Source organism: Mustelus asterias, chromosome 15, assembly GCF_964213995.1.
Source record: "Mustelus asterias chromosome 15, sMusAst1.hap1.1, whole genome shotgun sequence".
NCBI classification, from domain to species: domain Eukaryota; kingdom Metazoa; phylum Chordata; class Chondrichthyes; order Carcharhiniformes; family Triakidae; genus Mustelus; species Mustelus asterias.
Window position 1 is genome coordinate 90,149,947 of NC_135815.1, and position 23,486 is coordinate 90,173,432.

A 23,486-nucleotide genomic window follows, 5' to 3' on the forward strand; every position below is an offset into this window, starting at 1 on the left:
GGTAGCACGGTGGCACAGTGGTTAACGCTGCTGCCTCTCAGCGCCAGGGACCTGAGTTCAATTCCTGGCTTGGGTCGCTGTCTGTGTGGAGTTTGCACGTTCTCCCCGCATCTGCGTGGGTTTCCTCCGGGTGCTCCGGTTTCCTCCCACAGTCCAAAGATGTGCGGGTTGGGTGGATTGGCCATGCTAAATTGCCCCATAGCATCAGGGGGACTGGCTAGGGTAAATGCATGTGGTTATGGGGATAGAGCCTGGGTGGGATTGTGGCCAGTGCAGACTCGATGGGTTGAATGGCCTCCTTCTGCACTGTATGATTCTGTAAAATCCGCAATTGAGCCCTGGGATCCTAGCTGGGTCACACAACCGCCCCTACAAGTGAGACATGGCTGATGTTGCTAACTCTTGGATGGAACTAAGCAAGGATATGGAAAATCCAACTTGGTGATAAGACTGCTAACCCTCCATGATTGGTCAGGAGTTTCTGGGAATTAGAGATTAATATCCACAAAACTGCGGTGGGGAATCCTGGTGAAAAATGAATAGGCATTAAAAAAATTATGAACTTTTATCAGTTTCTTTGAAAGCTGCTGTTTATTACTTCTAAAATTACTGGAGGTGGAAGGCTGTTTCTCTGATAAGCCAAGAGCCATCTAATTGGGTAATGAGGAGTCTTTTGACTTTCCAGCTGGAGTATGAAGGTGGTGTGCTGTGAGAATGAATATGCTGAGTGATCAGTGGTGGGAGTTGGAAGTCAAAGGTTGTGTGATGAAGCCTTGAGGACAGAGTTGGCAACTCAACTTAGGGGTACCCTCTTCCTGCTTCATTCACTTTGGCTATTGACCTATCAGGTGTGGAAGTATGGGGAGGCTGCATGAGGCAATCCCGGAAAGCTCCACAGGGCAGAAATCTGTTATGTGTTACCTGTTCAAGTTTGCAACCATTCTGGCAGTCTCACACTGAAGAGCACACTACAGCGGCATAGTGGCATTGTGGTTGGCACTGCTGCCCAACAGTGCCAGGGATCCATGTTCAATTCCCAACTTGGATCACTGCCCGTGCGGAGTCTGCACGTTCTCCCTGTGTCTGTGTGGGTTTCTTCCAACTGCTCTGGTTTCCTCCCACAGTCTGAAAGACGTGCTGGTTAGGTGCATTGGCCATGCTAAATTCTCCCTCAGTGTACCCGGACAGGTGCCGGAGTGTGGCGACTAGGGGATTTTCACACTAACTTCACACTAAGCCTACTTGTGACAATAATAAATAAGTTTTAAACTTTACAGTGGCCATAAAGCCTCATGGGCAAGCTTTATAAGCATAACTTTGGGACTACTTGTCAGAATTCAATTTGGTCCGTTTTGGGCGTTGCCACCAAAGATAGCGGAATTGTTGTTAACTGCCATACAGGAATGTGGCTGTCCATCAGTGTGTGTAGGGAGGAGGACCAGCCAATTTTAATGTATGATCTTCATTGTCATTCTCCAGGACAGATTCCAGGTTGACAATATAATCAATGATCCCATCTGCATATTTATCCAAAGACCTTGTTGGCTTCATGCTGATGTCTTTGGTATTTACATGTTAAAATCGAGGTTGGCAGGTTTGGGGCAGAAAGCCAACAGATACGCCTGCCACTCCATTTCAACTGGAGAGTTTTGGTGGAGAGTTTTAAAGTCTCCCTCTTCAAGCCTGGATGAATCGAGATTTCCAACATGTACATTTCTTTTCAAATTTTAAAGCAATTTAACTAATTAACTCATAAGTACATTAAGTACAGTCAGGAGTTAGTTATTGTTAGGAAATATATCTTGATCTCAAGTTCTCTGCACTTTACTCATTCACTCATGTCAATGGTATTTCAGCAGTTAAATTGAATTACATTGGCATTTTGCATCCAACTTGCATTATCCTTCTCTATGAACGGTATGCTTTGTCTGTACAGAGTGCAAGAAACAATACTTTTCACTGTTTGCTAATACATGTGACAATAATAAATCAAATCAAATATCTAGATTTTTTCATCTAAGTGTTTAATATTGGAAAAACAGTAACACTCAATTTTTGCCTCAGCATTATTTAGTTACCAAAATTTGGTGCAATAATGTTTTGTTGTTTGGCTGGTTAAATTTCTGATTTTTCAGTGTCGAGTTTAATTCTAAGTTCCTTTTGTAGTACCTGTAACATGAAAGGCAGCGTGAGTGGAGAAAGCCTTGAGGACTGTGGTGCAGTTGTTCTTCATGAGCTCAAGGGATTGTCACAGAGTACCTCAAATGGTTGTCTGTTGGCCGAAGAAATTTTAAACAAAGATTGGGATGCAGTCGATGGAAGTAATCATAGGTAAATTCCTTCAGACAGCCAAACTTTTAAAAAGCTCTTAGGCTATATGGTGATATAAGGCAAAACAATTTTATTGTTTATTTTTAATCAACTTTGCATTTATATAAGCGAATATTCCTGATTGCTTGAGCAGGTTGACTTCAATGTCACAGCTGACATTGTAAACTCTCCTTGTGGGAAACCACAATTGTAATTCTGCAACCTTAACCACTCATGCTGGTGCATGGTTCCAACACAGGTTGCACTCAATACTTCATCCTTATTCATACATAACTTCTTTAACAATTACTCATTATCTCCCATCCCTCAGTCAATTTCTTAATCCACTTGCAGGATTTACCATGAATACTCAACAGTTTTGAGTTTCCTTTTGTGTGAAACTTTTCAAATGCTCTTTGGAAGTGTAGCAACACCTTGGTTTTGTTCTTTTTATAATTCCCTTTTTCCTCAAAAGTTGAGGAGATTGGTGAGGCAAGATATTTCCTTTCTGAATTTGTTGACTGCTGTGTAATAGCAGTTATAATGTGCTAATAATCTAGTTTGCTCTCAATAGTTAATTCCATTATTATGTTATTTTACATGAATTTGAAGATGCCTCTCTCCATTTTGTCACCCTTTTTGTATATTAGTCTCTTTCCAATCCACTGGTAGCTTTCTAGGTTTTAGTAACTCCCTGGTAATGAGAGTCAATGCCTCTCAAAAGTTTCTCCCTGGTCTTTCCCAGTACGCTGTGTTGAACGCAATCTATACCTGGTGATTTCGATGCTTTCAGCACTTTTATCATGTCCAGGACTTCCATATTATTTATCTTGAGGTCGTGGATTTTTCCACCGATCTTTAGGGGGGACATGTTGCTTATGTTTACATTTGTAAATATTTAAAAGAAGTAGCGATTCAGAATATTTATTATTTTTTGCTCATCCTCAGCTTCAAGCCTGTTCACATTTAATAAAGGTGATTTAATCTCTGAATGCTCTTTTGTTATTACATTATTGAAATAATATTTTGCTCTTCTGCTTTGCCTCTGCTGCTATACTTCACTCCAAGGATTTCTTTTGTTCTCTCCATATATTTTAAACAATTTTTGCATATTCTAATTCCTGTATTTATCCCAGTGAACCACTTCCCTTCTCACCTTTCGCTGTCTTTATCTTAGTATTTCTGAATTTCATGTATATATTTCTTATTATGCATTGGCGTCCCTCCATGTCCTCCAGTGTCTGATTGTCCCTGAATGTCTGTGGTGATAACCATCTGTTAACTATTCTGTATGCAGCAACCTAATCCTGGAACCCGTTTCTTCTTTCCCACGGCAGTGGTTGGCACTGCTGCCTCACAGCTCCAGGGACCCGGGTTCAATTCCAGCCTCGGGTCACTGTCTATGTTGAGTTTGCACGTTCTCCCTGTGCTTGCGTGGGTTTCCTCCGGGTACTCCGGTTTCCTCCCACAGTCCAAAGATGTGCGGGTTAGGTTGATTGGACATGCTATATTAATCCTTCGTGTCTCGGGATGTGATAGGTTAGAGGGATTCTAACTAATGTAAGGGTAACTAAGCCGGGATAGGGCCCAGGTGGGATTATTGTTGGTGCAGGCTTGATGGGCAGTGTGGCCTCCTTCTGCACTATAGGGTTTCTCTGATTCTCTCTGAAACTCCTGCCACCTCTCCCTACCCACCCTTCCCATTCCTAGTGTGATATATTTCCTTTCTTAGCTTTTTATCATTTCAGTACTTGGCCTTTTCTCTATTACTGCAGATTGCTAGAATTGCCTGCTGATTCTGCCACAATGTGGGACCGTTGGTACTTGCATGTTCTTTCTATGTTGGAGCATCAGGTGATGACCACAGATGAGGCCGCAGAAGTGTTTGGACCTTTATTGATTGCAGAAAACAGTAATAACTCCAAAAAGGTACAAATCACATTGTATTGAATTCTCAAAAATATGCTGTGTAAAAAAAAAAGTATAACAATGAGTTAAATTCTGTGAATACTTTTATTTTTATACTTTTTGCTCAACATGGATATTTCACACCAACCTAAATCAATGAATAGAATTTGTTGCTGATGCTAGAATTATAAGAACTGCACACTGTATCAGTGATTAACAAAAATCACTGCTTGATTTGCTTATGCAATAAGCAGAACTATGGACAGTCATTGCAGTCTTGTTTAAGCAATTCTTAGTTTTATATTCCATAACTTGACAAAACTGATAATGACTAGCACATCCAGATGATTAGAAAAATTAATCAATCAATTACAGCTAATAGAATTATGTACCAATGCAGATTATTTTTCTGCTTTAAAAAATAACGTGGCTATATTTCTTAATTTGCCAATCAAAATAAGTATTTATACGCTTTCGTAGTTAGTCAGATAAAGAAGCAATCTAATTGCCTGCATTATGTATGCTCGTGGATGAGCTGAACTATGTCAGTCTATCAACCAATATTTTCAGGTTGATCCCATTTTCTAACCTGCACTCTTTAGGGGAAAGACACCACAGTTTTACCATCATATTTTAATCAACAGAGTTAAAAGTGAGGTTCCAATGCAAATTGTCTAACCATTTAAAATTAATTTTTATTCTAAAAACTATTTACCAAAAATAATTTAAGTGCCGAACAAGTGTGAAAACGGAAGAAAATCTCACCTACTTTTTGGGTGAGCTCCCATACGCTTATGGTACTTAGAAAAAAAGGTTCCAAATGTGATTCCCGCTAGTAGGGGGAGTGGATGGAGTTTATTCACGCCAGGAAGCTGGCTGCAAACTGCTAAAGGCCGCTATTGCGCATGTGCCTCGATCTCACTATGCACGGTGTACAAGAGTGCATGGTGCACTGGGAATATGTCACTCCCCCACCCCACCCCCAGACATTGCACCCTTACTCCCACTGGTCGCGCACTCCCACCCACCACGATCACGATACCCGTGCCCCCCACACTGATCGCTGACCCCAATTTTCCCCCCCCTCCCACCTTCCAGGGTGCGAGGCTGATTACGCTGGCAGAACAGGGCCAGTGATATCATGAAGGGTGAGAGAGCAGGCGCAAGCTCAGTTTTTCACTTCACATGTGATCCTACTGACTCACCACATTGATCGACTGGCGTAACAAGGCAGTAAGAACACTCCCATAGTCTGAGAGAGATGGCAGGATAGTAAATTGCCCAGATTTTGTGGCCGTGATGACAGCGAAACTGTCATCATCACCATCATGTTCTGTGAAACTGTCAGTAACTTCTGGCGTCCCCAAATGCAGAATTAAACACAGAAATCTTTGTTTGCTGCTGGCAATTCTTTACTCTTAGATAGGGTATGCTACAGAAGTGCCCACAGACTGAAATCTTTAGAAATCACTGAACTTATTGTAATTTATTGTAATGTTGCTGTTTACAAAGTTACCTTGTGTTACTGAGGTGTAACTTGATGTTTAATGATATACTAAGTTATAACTACTGCAGAAGAATCTAGCTGTCCTGGAAGATAAACTTCTATTTGTGTAATTTATGAATGTTTCCATTCTGACCATTTCATAGTTTTTTAAATATAATTATTTTAAAGTTAATTTATGATATTTCAGCTTTGAATATGTATGCTCCAAACTTTCTTTCACTTTCTGTAAAATTTATAATAGGTGATAGAGAATTGGTGCATTTTTGTTTGTGGTTTACTGTCTGTGAGAGTTCTTCAATGTGATTGGCTACTTACTCTGCTTGATGGCATCACTGAAGATCCCCTTCATTGTGCCACATTCAAATTAAATTTGAGAAAGATGAAATCTGCACCATAAATCTTTGTAGGCAGCTTTCTTTAAGGTAAGCGGTAGACACCATTCTGCTGACTGCAGAATCAAGGCCTATGTTTTCCAAAGAGCTCTCTTAAAATTGAGACCAGTAGAAATCTGTAATTCATGTATTATAGATAGATAAATGTGGTTCATTAATTGCTTTCAAAATAGCAATGTTTTACTCACTGCTCTATGAGTATGAAGCATTTTCAAGGTTTTCTTATTAATTTTAATTGCTATTCAGGCAACAGTATTATTGAAGAAAATCCTTCCAAAGGCAGTTGAAAATCAGACTTCTCCAAACGAAGATTCATCTTGCAGCTTGCCATCCATTTTCAATGATGATGCAGAAATTAAACCAGAAATGCCTGTGCCATGTTTTGGCCTGACTAATACAAAGCAGCAAGGTAGGTGCTCTGTAAAGGTTATTAGCTGAGTAAGTACAGTGCTAAAAATGATTACTTAGTGCACTGTTTTGAAGAATAACATGACAAGTGTAAACATTTCAGATAACTGTTGTGCAGTTAAAGAAATGATATGTTTGCCAGTTTCATTTTTAAAAAATACTTGAACTGTCAAGTGGCAAGTAAGTTCATGCTGCACAAGTACCAGGCAATGACCATCTCCAAGAAGAGAGAATCCAACCATTGCTCCTTGAAATTCAGTGGCAATTACCATCGCTGAATCCCCCATTATCAACATCCTGGCAGTTACCATTGACCAGAAACTGAACTGGACAAGCTATATAAATATTGGGGCCACAAGCACATATCAGAGACTAGCAATCCTGCGGAGAGTAGCTCACCTCCTGATTCCCCAAAGCCATCTACAAGGCACAAGTTAGGAGCGTAATGGAACACTTGCCTCACATCATCTGGGACAAAGCTGCCCACTTAGTTGGCACCCTATCTATAAACATTCAACCCCTCCACCAATGTGGCACAGTGGTTGGAATTGCTGCTTTACAGCACCAGGGACCCGGATTCGATCCCTGACTTGCGTCACTGTCTGTGCGGACCCTGCCACGTTCTCCCCGTGTCTGCGCAGATTTCCTCCGGGTGCTCCGGTTTCCTCCCACAGTCTGGTCCATGTGCTGGTTCGATGCATTGGCCATGCTAAATTCTCCCTCAGTGTACTCGAACAGGCGCCGGACTGTGGTGACTTTCACTGTGGGGATTTTCATAGTAACTTAATCGCAGTGTTAATGTAAGCCTAGTTGTGACACTAATAAAATTTTAAAAATAAAAATAAGTACCTTGCCCAATTGCCTTTTATTCATGTGTGAATGCTAGCACTGAATGTTAACAAGCTTTTCAACTGTGAAAGCTTTCACTCCCTGCCATTATCAAATGCCCGCATGCACTTATTATTACATTGCGGTTCACCAGATAGCAATGACGAGGAGGAATCCTGAATAATTTTCTTCCTTAACCCGGGCATGGAGATAAATTGTTTTACTACTGCTGCCCTAGCTGAGTTTAACTCAATAGCCGGAACTCTACCACGTCGACCGCCACAGAATCGGAGCGGGTGAGGGTCCAACAACGGAGATTTCCGTTGACCTCGGACGGGAATTTCCGGTCTTGCCCGAGCGAGGTCGTAAAATCCTGCCCTATATATCCATTCATTGCACTTTCTTTGAATAAACAAAAGTACTGGAGCAATTACTTCCTGGCGCATTCACCATGGCAATGTCTCAACCATTCACAGCTGACTTGCCGACCTATCAGTACCCCTTTCCTCATGCAGTATAAATTGTTGTTTCCTTTGCAATTTGGCTTTTTGTGTCAAGATGAGTGCAAGATGAAAAGCTTTGACTGCATGTCTCTCTCTTCAGCAGTACTCAAGTGCTATACTCACAAGCACCTAAATAAATAAATGTTTTTTAATTCAGTTTTATTGGTGATTTTCATAAAGTTTTATAAAGATGAGCAAAAATATTAAAATAGATTGCAGTATTCATTGTTGGATGCCACATGAAGAAAGGCTGTTTAATCAATTTTAGTTTCTTACAGCCTGGCCTAAATTTAGAATGCTGTCATAAAACACCTGAACTTGACAGATTTTATAGCATTTGAGAGCTGTGAGTACAATGCAGTAACAGCATTTAATGAAGTTTGGATCACACTTGAATATAATTACATTTATTAATGTGTCTTGTATAAACTTTCACTTATGGAAAATATGTGCTAACGTATTCAGGATAATTGGGGATGGATGTAACAATGTGGACCAGTCTATAACTGAAAGAGGGTGGAGCAGTTTTAACTATACATCAGGGAAACAGGCCCTTCGGCCTGACTTGCCCATGCCGACCAGGTTTCTCCAAGATCTGCAACCCTACTGTTGATTCCAACCACTTCCAACCGAAAGCATTTTAAAAGAAAGAATTCATAAACGCCATGTCTTCACAAAATAAAATGTAATTTATAGTCTGCTTAATAGAGCAACTCCTGTTTAGGAAACACCAAAAGAATGTCCAACATGTTAATTCTTTAGCCATGCTATATTGGCAAATTTAAGCACTTTTGATCAGCTGAAGCATATAACTTTTAAAAAGTTCATATTGTGCTTCTGCTCTTTGGATTTGTTTTCATGCTGCAGGCAAGGCCGAGAATCATAGAATCCTACAGTGCAGAAGGAGGCCATTCGGCCCATCAAGTCTGCACTGACCACAATCCCACCCATGCCCCATCCCCATAACCCCATGCATTTACCATAGCTAGGCCCCTGACACTAAGGGTCAATTTAACATGGCCAATCCACCTACATCGCACATCTTTGGACTGTGGGAGGAAAGAGGAGCACCCGGAGGAAACCCACGCAGACACAGGGCGAATGTGCAAACTCCACACGGACAGTGACCCAAGCCGGGAATCAAACCCAGGTCCCTGGCGCTGTGAGGCAGCAGTGCTAACCACTGTGCCACCGTGCTGCCCATTAGATTAATCTTGCCATATACATATTCTTAAGGTGAAACATCCAAATGAAGAGTCCTTTTACCAGTTATATTGCAGATGTTTTTGATTTCATCTCCTTTTATGATAATTATAGGACTTGGTTCATTAGATTAATGCCAGATATAATGGTGCAGCAGTTTTTGTATATTTTAATTTGTAGTGTTAATTATATAGACTATCTGGTTTGTGAAGACTCCTTAATTTGTTCTCATTAAGTTTGGAGAGCAGAAGGATGTGCAATGAACAAATCTTCTAATAGATAATAAATAAACAAAATATCGCTATGAAATTTTTACAACACACATTAGTAACACAGAAAGTGACTGTTAATAGCTCTTTTAAGTACCGTGCTAATTGTGCACTGCAGCTGCTTGGCATTGGAATCTCCTCCTCTGATTGTAAATTTGAACCAGTTCTTTAGAACTCTGTGAAAAGAAAAAGAAGAATTGAATGTTAGAAATGCAAAGCAAGTTTATTGCATCTGAAAAAGAAAGTTAAATTAATGTTCTATATATGAACATATTGTAGTAATTAATTTGCATTCAGAGATCGAATGCTTCTTCTGAATTTCTGGTCTCTCAATAACAAGGAATTGTTGGCTTAAAGAGAAAATATGCCTCTGATTTTTTTTCCAGTGTGTGTTATGGATTATCTCACACAGGTTTTCTCGAATCCCCTATAATACAGTGTGGCCCCGTTATAACGCGATGGTTGGGGTCCATGAAATGTTATCGCGCAAAAAGCTGGGTCACGCTATATCGGGGTTCAAGAAAATCAGCGTTCAAACTTACCCAATGTTGACCTAACATCCTAAAACATCTATTATCGCCCTATTTGACCCATTTTTTGCACGTTTACCATCTGGCAAGTAAATTACCTTTTAATTAAAGAATTCCGTGAATAAATCGTTGTTGTTACAGTAGAAATTAAAACACAAATTAATTTTTAGTAAAGCTTTTTAATAAACAAAACAACAAGTTTATTTCTTAAAAAAGTGATCGAGTGTTCCTTGCTTGAACGTAGCATTTCGCTGGCTGCGAGCGAAATCTAGAATGCTTCTGAGTTGGAGGATTTTTATGTGGTCCACCTCCTGTGTCTCCAGAACCGGTACACTTGCCTCCGCCGGTGCTATAGTTATGTTACGGACGATCTCTGCGTCCGTCAGATGCTCATATGTTGGGCATTCGTCGTCGGCAGAGTGCCACTGGTGTAGCTCTTCTTTGCTGCATTCAGACAGCTTCTCTGCCTCACGCACATCTTCCTCTGTGAAGCCGTATAAATCTGGCTCGTCATCATCTTCCATGGTGGATTGGCGTGATGAAAAGGCTGGCCCCAGACCCTTTTCCCAGCATTTCTCTACACATGACGAGCTCACTGGTGGAGCACGGTGGAAACAGCGGGGCGAGCGAGATTTGCCAATCATGAGCGGGGGAAAAAAGGGTCCAATGATTCATTGCGTTATATCCGATTTGGCGCTAAATCGGGGCGCGTAAAATCGGGGTTCCACTGTACTTACTTCATTGTCATCATTAACTGTCACATTTTCATGTTAACGGTTAATCTGCCTATGTCAGCCTTAAAGTTCAAAGCTTGTTTGTAAACGGTTACCCGTGACAATGTAATTGCCATCTTGTGGTCAGATTCTATAATGTAGTGCAACATTTCTGAAGCCTCCCTCTTAGTTCACCCCAATTTTCATCCAACAATACCCTCTGAGAGAATCTACAGCGTAAAGGAAGATTTCTTAAACTTCAGTCTGGGCTAATAAGAACACCAAAAAGTTAATTGTAGGCTGGCTAAGCAAAGTCTGCTAATGTTTGTGGAAATAGAACTACTTGATAGAAATTGAGAAAATAACACCTCTGCTCAGTAATTTAACATTAACTTAACATTGGTATCTTATTCTAGAATTACTGGGATTTCCATGTTTTTCTCCCTGATCGGATAGAATGCTTGTGCCTGAAACAAGTACAACTAATTTAATTCTGTGCAACTGAACTGAGATGTTGTGATCGCACCACCTGCTTTATTTTCCTCACTCTGCCTCGGTTGGGCACCCAGAAGAGCTGTAGTGGGTCCTCTGGTCATCCCAGATCAAATAGAAGGATCTGAGAAAGAGCAGCATGGCCACAGAAGCCAAAATAAATAAAAATTCCCCTTTTCTAGGGCTTACCATGTGTACTCGAGTATATAATAGTCGATCTTGTGTAAAAGTCAACCCCTGACTTTCAGCCAAAAAATCCTTAATTTCTAATATACCTCAACTCATTATTTATTAAACAAATACTTGTGTAACATTTTATAATAGTGTGGTCCTTTCCTTCCCCTAACTGTTGAGTGGCATTGAATCCACAAGCAAGTCTGCTTCCTCTCCTCTGCCTTGGGATGTTGGGGAGGCTCCCTAAAGTGGGAATGCCTACTTTTAGGTCTACGGCCTACCGAGGTTACCGGTCTTTGAGGGTTAATAACCTAAACCAGCAAATGTGAAAATGGGGCACTCATCCTGATATGTACCTAGGGGGATGGTGTGGGGGAGGGGGCTTGGGGGGCATGAAAGGCGTCCTTTGCATTGGATCATTTTTTTATTCTGCAACAATACTGCTGAACGTTGAGAAAGAATTAAAGTGGTAGATATTTACTTGTTTCATCCTCATACCAACTTGCCTGTCTTTTTTTGATATATTAAAACACTCATGATGTTTCTTATTTTTAAATCTAACAGAAACAAGAGCATATCAACTGTTGAAGCAATCAGCAATGCAGCAGAATGAGAAGGCTGCCTCAGGTTTACATTCATCAGGTAATAGCCAGTAGAGTGTATTTCAATAAAATAGCGTGCTAGATTTTCACCCAATCGTTCAAATCAATCAAGTGTGCTTACCAAGAATAGCAAAGTAGTTGATTTTGTTTTTATTCTGGGTCCAAGGCTAACTTGATGTCTGCAGATAAATAATAACAGTATATAAACTACTCCCATTATACAGTTTACATTTTTACAATTATCTTTGAATTATACCAATACGTGTACGTCGCTCCTATATTCAAAGGATATCAGCATATACAAAGAAACAATGTATAGCCTGGATTTGAGAGTAAATCCCTTTTACTTGCGAATAAAAACACTGTCCTTTCATTTCCTATGTGGTTTTCTTGTTGCATAATAGCATTTTTTTCTGGCATATTAAATGTTGTATATATACTGTTTATTTTCATTCAAGTTCTGTTTTGCCACTTAGTATGAAGGGAGTCCTTACTATGTACTCAAATCTTGTCAGGATAAATGCTCTAAGCTCTTTAAACTGTCCTAAATTTCTATGAATCCATAAAGGGTTTTCCAAACAAGCTGTTTTTTTTGTCATGGCATACTTTATTGCTACTCCTCTTAAGTGTATACTTCTGATAAGTATATACAAATGGTGGGAAATCAGCCACACACTTAACTAGAGTATGCTGTAGTTATTCTTGAGAGTTTCATTAATATTATTAAACCGTGACAGGTCTAGAATGATCGTTTCTCTGAAATTCAATAAAACACTACAATTGTCATAGATAAGTTTTGTCATTAAACAAATGATTGCATTCTGAGGTTTACATAAGCGAGTAAGAATGTTTTTTTAATAAGCAATCTATCCTATAAAACAATTAGAAAGATTTGTTCATGGTTCAGTGACAAAGCAAACTTCACTTTCTTTTTTGTCCAACCCACTTGTTTACGCCTTTTATTGTAACGCAAATCTGGACTTTGCAGTCTGCAGTGAAGGAACAGCACCAAGGGGCAGTACTGCTGCTCCTTTTTAAAAAATTTGACATTGTATATCATAACACATAAATAATATACAAATAATATACAAATACTGTAGCAGTGAACAGCTTGCACTACAATAGCCCAAAATGAAAAGTAACATGATGGAAATGAATCATCAGTCCTCAGATCTCAGGAACAGTATAAACACATGATGAATAATCCTGTTCAGTATTCTGAACTGAATATGCACTATTATAGTATAGCGCATAATTGTTTCGGCCTCATTCATGTTTTGTTCTAGATAGAATCAAAAAGAAGCACACCAAGAAGCTGAAAAATAAGGTTAAAGATAAGGATAAATGTGAAACTGGCTCCAGTGAAGGAAGTCCACAGTTAAGGTAAGACAGTGGCAATTAAATGTAATTTTCACTAAGCACAATTAATACCACATTGTTGATCACTTTTATTAGGAAAAGAAGTGTTATACAGTCCCACAAAGCTCAATTAATCAGCAAATACTACATTGTTGATTGCTTTTATTAGTAAAAGAAGTGTTATACACTTCCACAAAACTGCTGAAATGTATTGTCTAATTTCCTGGACATTTCAGGAGAAATGTAAACCCTGGGGTTCGTTCTTTGTAAATTATAATTGATTTTATTATTCACAACATTTACCACTCCAATAGATCAAAAGTTGGTAATTCTGAACAATCACAAGCCTTCAGTCACAAACCTCACATCTCTATGGGAGCAATGTTCTAAATTAAACTAATTAAACGAGTGCACAAAGTCGTCATTATTCCTAACCTTTGTGTACTTGTGCTATCCATAGGTTGTTGTTCTTCTACACTGTAACTGGTTGTCAGTGATTAGCTGTCCATGTTTAATCTGTGGGTGGGACTCACAATGTCATCGCCCATAAAACCATCTTTTTGAAGATTAAACTTGGCAGCTCACACACATGAAGTGACACTTCTTCATTTGTAGCAATCATAATTCATTAAAAATCATGTTTATAATAGACTGATTTTTACAATGGTGACAATTAGAATTAATCTTCCTTTGAAAGACTCTTACTCGACTGATTGTAGGCATGACTTTATCATTTGCAAAAGAGCAGCATATCTCACTATTACCAGTGACACACAAATGCTGTTAATTGAATAGATTGTTGATGTTGGATTACTCCACATTCCAAGATAAAATATTGAGTCAAATTTCTATTTACCCTAATCGGTCATTAGTTGTCCATGGTAATTAAGGATAAGTTCTGTGCCATCCTCTCCACATCTCCTTCACTCAGTTAAATTGTGCAAAAATAACATTGAAGCTTCAATTTTATCGGTACATTAAAAAGGAGTGACATTTTATTTGGGGAAGGAAGGACTTTCATTGTATGCCTCAGTATGACACAGGTAAAAGTACACAGGTATATATCTCTCTCAGGAGAAGTTTACAAAGTAGAAGTGAGAAAACAGTTTGGTAATAATGGCACATGCTATACTTTCACTGGCAAATCAAAGAATTGCCCGAGATTATACAGACAACCTACCTTGCACCAGACGTGGTTTTCCACTTTTAACTATATTTATGTTTTTGGCGTGACGTGGTACCATGTGTATTTGGCTAACTCATCATTTAATTTAGTTTATTTTATTAGTGTCACAAGTAGGCTTACATTAACAATGCAACAAAGTTGCAGTGAAAATCCCCTAGTCGCCACACTCTGGCGCCTGTTCGGGTACACTGAGGGAGAATTTAGCATTGCCAATGCACCTAACCAGCACGTCTTTTGGACTGTTGGGAGGAAACTGGAGCACCCGGAGGAAATCCACACAAACACGGGGAGAACATGCAGACTCCACACAGACAGTGACCCAAGCCAGGAATCGAACCTCGGTCCCTGGCACTGTGAGGCAGCAGTGCTAGCCACCGTGCCGCCCCCTTTCCGTGGTGTTTATGTCACACTGCGAGCATGTGACATCACACTGCCATCCAGCTTTAAATGGTAAGCAAACCTTACTGAATTGCAACTGTACTTAATGTTATGAAAGATGATATCTCTGCATTTACCAATACGTTAAGCAGACATTGTATATTGTACCCTGCAGTGACATTGTACGGTTGAGTTCTAGTGATAGCATGAATGAGAAGCACTGCTCTGAATCTACTGTCCTATTTCATGGTGTCACTGGAAGTGATTTTTACACAAAATGTCTGCTCCAAATCTGGTATGCAATTGCAGAGCATAAAATAATACAAGGAATGGCATAGGGATATGGTAAAGCATATAGAACTGTCACTTTTTAAAGAGATATTTTCTTCCTTTACAACTTTTTAAACTGAGAGGCAATTTTATGGACTGAAGTTTGTCTTTAGTTAAGCCTCATCCAGTTTTGTTGTTTTACCGATATGCTGTGGAGTTATTTTTCACTGTTGTTAATTTCCAGTGAATTCTGTGCTCTGTCTGCAGCATTAACAAATGTACCTGTGACATCTAGTGGGAAAAGTTGGCACTGCTCAAATGTGTTTCTATTTTTAAAATCTTGTACTCTTCTAAAATGCAACCTTACATGATTAAGAGCCAATCTCGCCTACAGTCAGTAAAGACAAATCAGAAAAAATCTTTAGCTGGCTTCAGGGTTATACTTTTGTTGCTGAATCTGGTTCATTTATTCTCAATCATATGTTTGTAGAATTATATTTCAAACTTGTGACTGCTACTATATTGTTACCATCTCCAGTGCTCAAGTTTCACATTTAACTCTTGTTATACTGGTAAACCATTTATTAGATTCTGAATAGGCTCTGTACCAACTACAGTCTGAGTTGAATACTTCAAAACGTCCTGGTAAGCGCTTCCAGCAGGGAACTGCACTCAGACGATGTGTGAGTCGGAAAACTGAGGCTACAGCATTGTAGCTGTGTCAGGACAGGTCTGATAGCCACCCACGCTGCCTTTGAGTATGGCTTCCTTATGAGAACATGACATGAGTGAATTTACCTTGTTATCTTTCATGCACCATCTTGGGAACCAGTCATCAATTTTTCAACCCTATTCTCAAATCACGTTTCTATGTAAACTATCAGTTTTTAACACTTTGCTCTATAAAACTGGAAATGTCTGTTACAGTGATGACACGCAAGACAAAATCTATTGCAATTCACTTAGCAAGTCATGGAAATACTAAGTCTGCAATTAATAGGGGAATCATAAAAAATAACTCCACTAAAACTTTCATTCCTCGCAGCGCCAGGGATCCTGGTTCAATTCCAGCCTCGGGTCACTGTCTGTGTGGCGTTTGCACGTTCTCCTCCTGTCTGTGTGGGTTTTCTCCGGGTGCTCCAGTTTCCTCCCACATTCCAAAGATGTGCGGGTTAGATTGATTGGCCATGCTAAATTGACCCTAATCGAGGATTAGCAGGGTAAATGTGTGGGGTTACGGGAATAGGACCGAGGTGTGATTGTGGTCGGTACAGACTCGATGGGCTGAATGGCCTCCTATACTGTAGGGATTCTATGATTCAAAATTTTCATGCCTCACAGTGCCAGGTTCAATTCCGGCCTCGGGTCAACCTCTGTGCGGAGTTTGCACGTTCTCCCCATGTTTGGGTGGGTTTGCCCCGGGTGCTCTGGTTTCCTCCCACGGTCCAAAGATGTGCAGGTTAGGTTGATTGGCCATGCTAAATTGACCCTAATCAGGGAGATTGGCAGGGTAAATGTGGGGGGTTATGGGAATAGGGCCTAGGTGGGATTGTGGTCGGTATAGACTCGATGAGCCGAATGGCCTTCTTCTGGACTGAACGGATTCTATGATTCATTTCAACAAGTCTTACCTGCAATATACATGCCAGTATTTTCAGGCTGAAAAAGAGATTGATAAATCATAAAATTTCAGTTTCCTTATCATAATCTAAATTGATCCTGTTCATCTTAACAAGATCTTGCATCCATGAGGTAAACAGTCTTCAGGCACTAGTTGTGCCATTGCTGAAAGCAACTGTCTGACCTGACAGGGAAAGCAACCAGCCTCATTTTATATGGAGCAGTAAACTCATTGGAGGTAGGGAATGGCCATTGAAACAGAATACAGCAGCAACCAAGTCCTCTCTGCAGAAAGCAGCAGTTTGTCGACCTAATCTCTGTGCAGCAGATGAGATGGGCTCGGCACACTAACTATATCTTGTTATTCATTGAGCACATTTGTGCTTGGAAAAGTTTTTTTTAAAATTGTGATTTGTGAAGAATGCATCTAAATAGAATACTTTGGTCTGAATCTTGCGCTTGTTGGGCACGCACGATCGGAAACATGTGCGCTTCCAGGTGCGATTGGGTCCCAACTGTGATTTCATGCTAGCTGGCAAATTCACTGGTGAAATGATGCTAAGGAAAGCTCGGTGCTGTGGGGCTGGTGGCGTGGAGGGGGGTTACAGGATTGGAGGGGGGGGGGGGGTGGTGGTTACAGGATTGGGGGGGGGCATGGAGCAAGGTGGGTGTAGAAGATTTCAGCAAGCTCACAGCTGTTGGGGGGCTGCCAAGGGGAGCTGCAGTACTGTATAAATGAAATAAGCTCAGTGAAATGCTGCAACCTGCATCTACACAGCAAATTCAAGCACCTGACAGCAGACCTCAGAGGACCTGAGCCCGCAAAGGTCTTATTACAGTTTTTATCGCCTCGAAGATGTTAGTTGTGAAAATGTGAAGGTCGCCTGGCCGATTGGCCCATCCAATTGTAAAAGTGGACGAGCCCCATAAGATTGTCACCAATTGCTTCCTTAATGGGCTTAATTGCCTGCTTAATTATCGACAGGCAAGCCTCAGACTCCCACACAGTCCCACTGACTGTAATGTTGTGTGTGAGCACCATGATGTCAGGATGCATACCCCACATCTTCCCATGTGATTTCACGTACTTCTGGGTCGGACGCCCACTCAGTCAACGTAAAATGCTGGCCATGGTATAAACTGTTAACCAAGGTTTATTTTAACTTCATAAGCCTAATCTATATGTGTCATTCTTGCCTTCATTCCTTTTGAATTATTAGCTCAATTCACTTACGCTTCTTATAGCTTTCCATTTAGTACACTTTATTTACATGTAAACTTTAATACAGCATCATTAAACCTGGCACCTCTTTGCAAGTCAATAATGGCCTTCCAAGGTCTCTGAAAGAATTCATTCTCTCTTTTTGTGTTCTGTTGACAATTGAAGAGTACATGTCTGACAACCAGTCCCATTCATGAAAATACTGTTTCTATTTCTGAAGACTTTTGTTGATTAGATTGTTGGGGTAAAAGGCAGCTGGCAACTTTCACACTTTAGCAAAAGTTTGTAGTGAAACCAGGTATTGTGCAGCTAGGGCATTTTATGTCCAGACTCCATTGACTTCCTGGTAAACCGCAAATGAGTGTATACAGCTGCTCCCAGTAGGGTTACTGGGTAACCGGACAATGGAAGGGTTTGACAGAAAGATCTTAAAAGTTAAATGCAAGGAGGAACATAACAGCTGAATTTTAACATTTTAAAAGATCTTGACTGTTTGAGAACTTTTCTAGAAGCTTTAATTACTTTGCTACGCCCTTGCCTTTTGGATCACTCATAAATAATAGTCTCTTTTCTGATTGTATTTTATTCGCTGATTGTGTCTGTGCAAGAAAACACTTCACTTCCCAAGGTTAACATTGGTGAAAATTACTATTAGATGCTGAAAAGAAAGACTTATATTTATATGGCACCTTTTCCCACCCGAGGACATCCCAAAGTGCTTTACAGCCAATGAAATAGTGTTGAAGTGTAGTCATTACAGTTGTAATAGAGAAAACATAGCAACCAATTTGCGCACAGCAATCTCCTGCAGACAGCAGTGTGATACTTACTTGCTAATCATGCTGGCAACACCCACATTCTATGAACGAATCTAATTATCACATAATCTGTTTTTAATGTTTTCTATCTTTATTCTTTCATTCAGTGTGGGCGTCACCTACAAGACCTGCATTTAATGTCCATTCCATGATTGTCCTTGAACTGGGTGACTTGATAGGCCATTTAGAGGGCAATTAAGAATCAACTATATTGCTTTGGGACTGGATTCATATGTAGGCCAGACCAGGTAAACATGGCAGATTTCCTATCCTAAAGGGACAACTTCCTTCCCTAAAGAACTTTAGTGAACCAAAGGGATTTCCACAATTGATGATTGTTGTCATGCTCATCATTACTGAGACTAGCTTTCTATTCAAGATTTATGAGTTGAATTTAAATTCTACCAGCTGACATAGTAGGATTTGAACCCGTTTTCCAGAGCACTAGCCTAAACATTTGGATTAGCACTCCAATAGACATTACCACCATCTCCCCAATTGATTGAGGGATAAAAATTGGCTAGGAGAGCACCCCTACACTATACTGTTGTGGGATTTTTAACATCTCTTTAAGAGGGCATGTGCTTGCAGACTCCGGGAATGCCCCTCAATACCATCAAATCACAAAACTTGCTCATCTTCCTACCTGTATCAACAATCTGGAAATCTTCTCTACCATATTCCAGTTTGTTCTGATTTTTTAAAAAGTAAAAGATAGAATTGAAAATTTAGCTGAACTAGCATACAATAATAACTAAGGTCACGAGTTTACAGTTTCTTCAAAAATATGGTCATTGTCATGTAGTTAGAACCAGCAAATGCCAGTGGCGTTTTCAGAATACCCTCCTCCTCCTTCAGATACCATGCCCCAAGAGGACATTGGTGACCATGGACTTCCATTGGATTGGTCCATGATTATGCTTGCCAAAGTACTGCCGCAGTTTGACATTGCAGTGTCACTCCTGCAGTGTGGCTGATCAGGAAACTCTCTGCTCTTTGCCACCTGCCATCAGGCATATTGGAAGTGTGAGGAAAAGTTAGATTTCTCAATATTTTTGCAATAACTTTGTCATTTACTGTGAAACAGGTTTGTGCGTATGATATAGATGTGACTGATCTAATGAAACTAAAGAGAATTAGACTGCAAGGCTCAACACTACAGTAGCGAGTGGTTGAAGTGCCGAGGGCAGCTTGAAAAGGAATTTGCATTTTGCTTAGCCTCTGGCTGACTCTCCACTATGAGTTGGAAGGCCGATTTCAAAGCCTCGTCATCGGACTTGGACCACAGAGATGCCTCTTCCCCAGCAGTCCTCAAAGAGCCGGGAAACTCAGCTGGACTTTCCCCTGTCTGCTGTGGACACGTGTCTGTGCGGTGACCACCAGATTGTGCGACCCTTCCTAAAATACCACCAATGCCCATCAGAGGCTTTGTGACACAGTGGTAGTGCCCCGACAGCTGAACCAGAAGCTGGAGGGTTTGAGTCCAATGCCAGGAATATTGGTCATGGAAGGAGCATTCATAATGTGGTTCAAAGGGCTGATAATCAGCTCGGGAATCCTTCCACCATTTCTCCAGTATTCCCCAAAGGATAAAAAAAGTGTGGGTGCGAAAATACGCTAAAATAAATAAAACTCACCAAGGTATGTGTACCTGAGCTGGTGGAGGGTGAGGCTGTGATGCCTCAACTGGTGTGGAGCTCTCCTCTTCCATTCCCTCTTAACTCCATTCTGAACTGCGGCTGCAGCTGGGGCTGGGGTTGGGATTGGAAAGGGAGCCCTTCTCCTCCTTTACTCCACTTCCTCGGGTCTTGGTCCCATTCTGGAGGCATCTGTAAATGAGAAAAGATAATGCAAGTGACAGTATCAGCTGCCTCCAACACGGAGGCGCATTCAACCCTCACATCTTCATTGAATGGATGAATCCTTATTGGTGAATGTCCAAGATCAAGGAATCCTCCTCAAACACCACCTTCCAGTAGCTGAAGAACTCCTCCCTGAGTCTCAGTGTGGTTTGTGCCTGTCATGAGGCACAATGGACAGGACCTCCAGCGCATGACAAATCCAAGAAAAGTGCAGGGAACGGCATCAACCTCTGTACATGACCATCTTCGATCTTGCAAACGCCTTCGACTCTGTCAGTTGTGAGAGATTGTGAAACATCTTCCTCAAATTTGGCTGCACAGGCTGGAGAAAATGCATTTCCGAAGGTGCCATCCACCTTGAGCGTCACCAAATGGAGCATTTGGAAGTGAAGCATAAACAGCAGAAAGAGCATGCAGAATCTACAGCGCCCCACCTGCCCCACCTTTGACAGAGTCTGTGGTTTCAGGATTGGACTACTCAGCTATCACAGAACCCCCCCGCCCCCCCCCCCCCCCCCCCCCCGCCCCCCGGATTGGAAGCAAGTTATCCTCAACCCTGAGGAACTGCCAAGGAAGAATTGGACAATAGTTAAGAGATAGTTGTTTGATCCATGACCTGCTATTCTACTCAAGACACACATAAGGGATAGGCACGAGGCGGCACGATGGCACAGTGGTTAGCACTGCTGCCTCACAGTGCCAGGGACCCGGGTTCAATTCCCATCTTAGGTCACTGTCTGTGTGGAGTTTGCACATTCTCCCCATGTCTGCGTGGGTTTCCTCCGGGTGCTCCGGTTTCCTCCCACAGTCCAAAGATGTGCTGGTTAGGTAGATTGGCCATGCTAAATTGCCCATTAGTGTCAGGAGGACTAGCTAAGGTAAATGCATGGGGTTATGGGAAAGGGCCTGGGGGGATTGTGGTCCATGCAGACTCGATGGGCCTAATGACCACCTCCTGCACTGTAGGATTCTATGATATCTATGATAACTGGGGACTTGGCCAGCTTCTGGTAAGTGCATAACAAAAGTTAAAATTATTTGGGAAGAGGCCCTACTATAGCAATACCGTCAGTGTACAATTGACACATTTCCTTAATTTATATAGTGCATGTCTTGTGTGTAGAATATGCATGGGAAAATGCACGTCACACATTCAAAGTGTTAGTTATTTATCATGTGCCAAGCAAGTAGGAAAGCTCCAATTAAGAAGCAGTAACCAAAAATCAAACCAATTACCAGCTTCAAAACCAACCAATTGTCACTGGAAGTAGCCACCAATCAGCAGCCAGCTAGTGCCAGAGCAACTTTATCAAAGTGCACAAACTGATTTTCAACTGCCTCCAATGATTTATGATTCAACTGATTGATTAATATTTATACAAACACATAAGAATTAAATAATTCTGGAAGAAGGATTATTTCTTCGAAGCGCAAGGTCACTTTATGGGGCCAATTTTCTGAAGTCTAACACCCTCTCTGTGGAGTATAGCACAGTAGGGCTGGGAATTGGGTGAAGAACTATAATTAAAAGTGCTGGACCTTGAGAGAACTAGGCACTTATTGTTTAATGCATCAACAACCAATTTATTCCTGGGGTCAAATTGTGCTTTATGCAGCACTATGGGAATATGGTTTGTTTTTATTGATGAGGAGAAATAGGTGGTGATATGGCTGAGATTTTGCTCTATCTGCATTTGATGTGTATTTCTGGGAGTCTTCCCAGTTGGGGTTGGAAGCTCCCAGTGAAATAGGCTAGGAAACATTTCAATCACGTGCAAAATGACATGGAAGAGTGTGATGACAAATTTCATTTGTATCTTGGGCTTTCTGCTGAACACATACCGGGCCTAAAGATCTCCACATACAAATGAGGTGGCAGAGACTGCTGGGCTGTCCCTTCAGATGAGATGCCTTGCCCTGTATTCTAACACTGACAGTAATCCTAAATCCAAATTATTGATGGAAGTGGTGAACAGAAATCTTGCTGTAAATCATATAGTTAAAAAATGCTGCTTTGAAAGATGCATTCTAATTCTTTTATTGAACTAAACATTTGTCCAAGTGAAAGCCTTTTAATTGGAATTCAGATCCATGGCAAAGTTTGTCTCACAATTACTACCATCACAGCGATCCATGTTTCTATTAAACAATATGCATTGTCTTCTTTCAAAGCCCGGCATTCTGCAATTCTGCATCCCTTCCCAGCCCCACGGCACTGTGTTTTGCTTCTCAGCCGTGTCTCACTTACTCATTCTACCCTCATGATCCTTTATGTTTTCAAACCCCCTCATGATAGTTTTTCAGACCAGTGCAATTATAAAAGAGGGCTACATGTTACAGGTCACAAAGATGGCTATCAGCAATGGAGGTGTAGGCCCCCATTCTCTGTCACCCAGAAAGTAACAGAGAACAAGGTACAAATATTCGAATGGTATTTACATTTATTTTGCAGTGAGAAGTATATTTACAAATGTACACTATTACTTGGATAGCAATACGTGACTTGGTTAAGTTACATTTTACTATTGATGACATAACTTGATTTTTTTTCCTGCAAAGGGTATCTAATATTTTGTTGTGTGTCTTTATGGATGTAAAAGAAAGCTTAAATATTGATCAGAGCCCCTATCTTGAGTACATTAAAATTCCTTTTGCCCATTGTAACAGGTTGTCATAGGACCAGAATCCATTTGTTGTTGATCAACAAAGATTTTATTCAAAGTCATAAATGGTGTTTAACATTGGTAGCAACATTTTCTCAACATTCAGCTAATTATTAATAATGACTACTTTCTGATTGGCATTTCTTTGAAGCATGGAATTAAAGATGGCAGGTAACCACGGTAACACTTTAATTGTAGTCTTCTACAATAACTGAAAAGCTACATAGAGTGTAACCTCCAGCTTGATTTGTATAATATTTTGACTTAGT

At 40.7% G+C, this 23,486-nt stretch overlaps 1 protein-coding gene across 1 annotated transcript in view; it reads left to right on the forward strand.

Moving 5' to 3' along the window:
* Window positions 1–23,486, forward strand: part of kiz (kizuna centrosomal protein) — a 141,452-nt gene that overhangs the window by 90,573 nt on the left and 27,393 nt on the right. Inside the window, exons 8-12 of the mRNA XM_078230606.1 lie at window positions 2,167–2,331; window positions 4,086–4,239; window positions 6,364–6,526; window positions 11,802–11,879; window positions 13,126–13,222. Coding sequence (XP_078086732.1) covers window positions 2,167–2,331; window positions 4,086–4,239; window positions 6,364–6,526; window positions 11,802–11,879; window positions 13,126–13,222 — 657 coding nt within the window. The remainder of the gene's footprint in view (window positions 1–2,166; window positions 2,332–4,085; window positions 4,240–6,363; window positions 6,527–11,801; window positions 11,880–13,125; window positions 13,223–23,486) is intronic.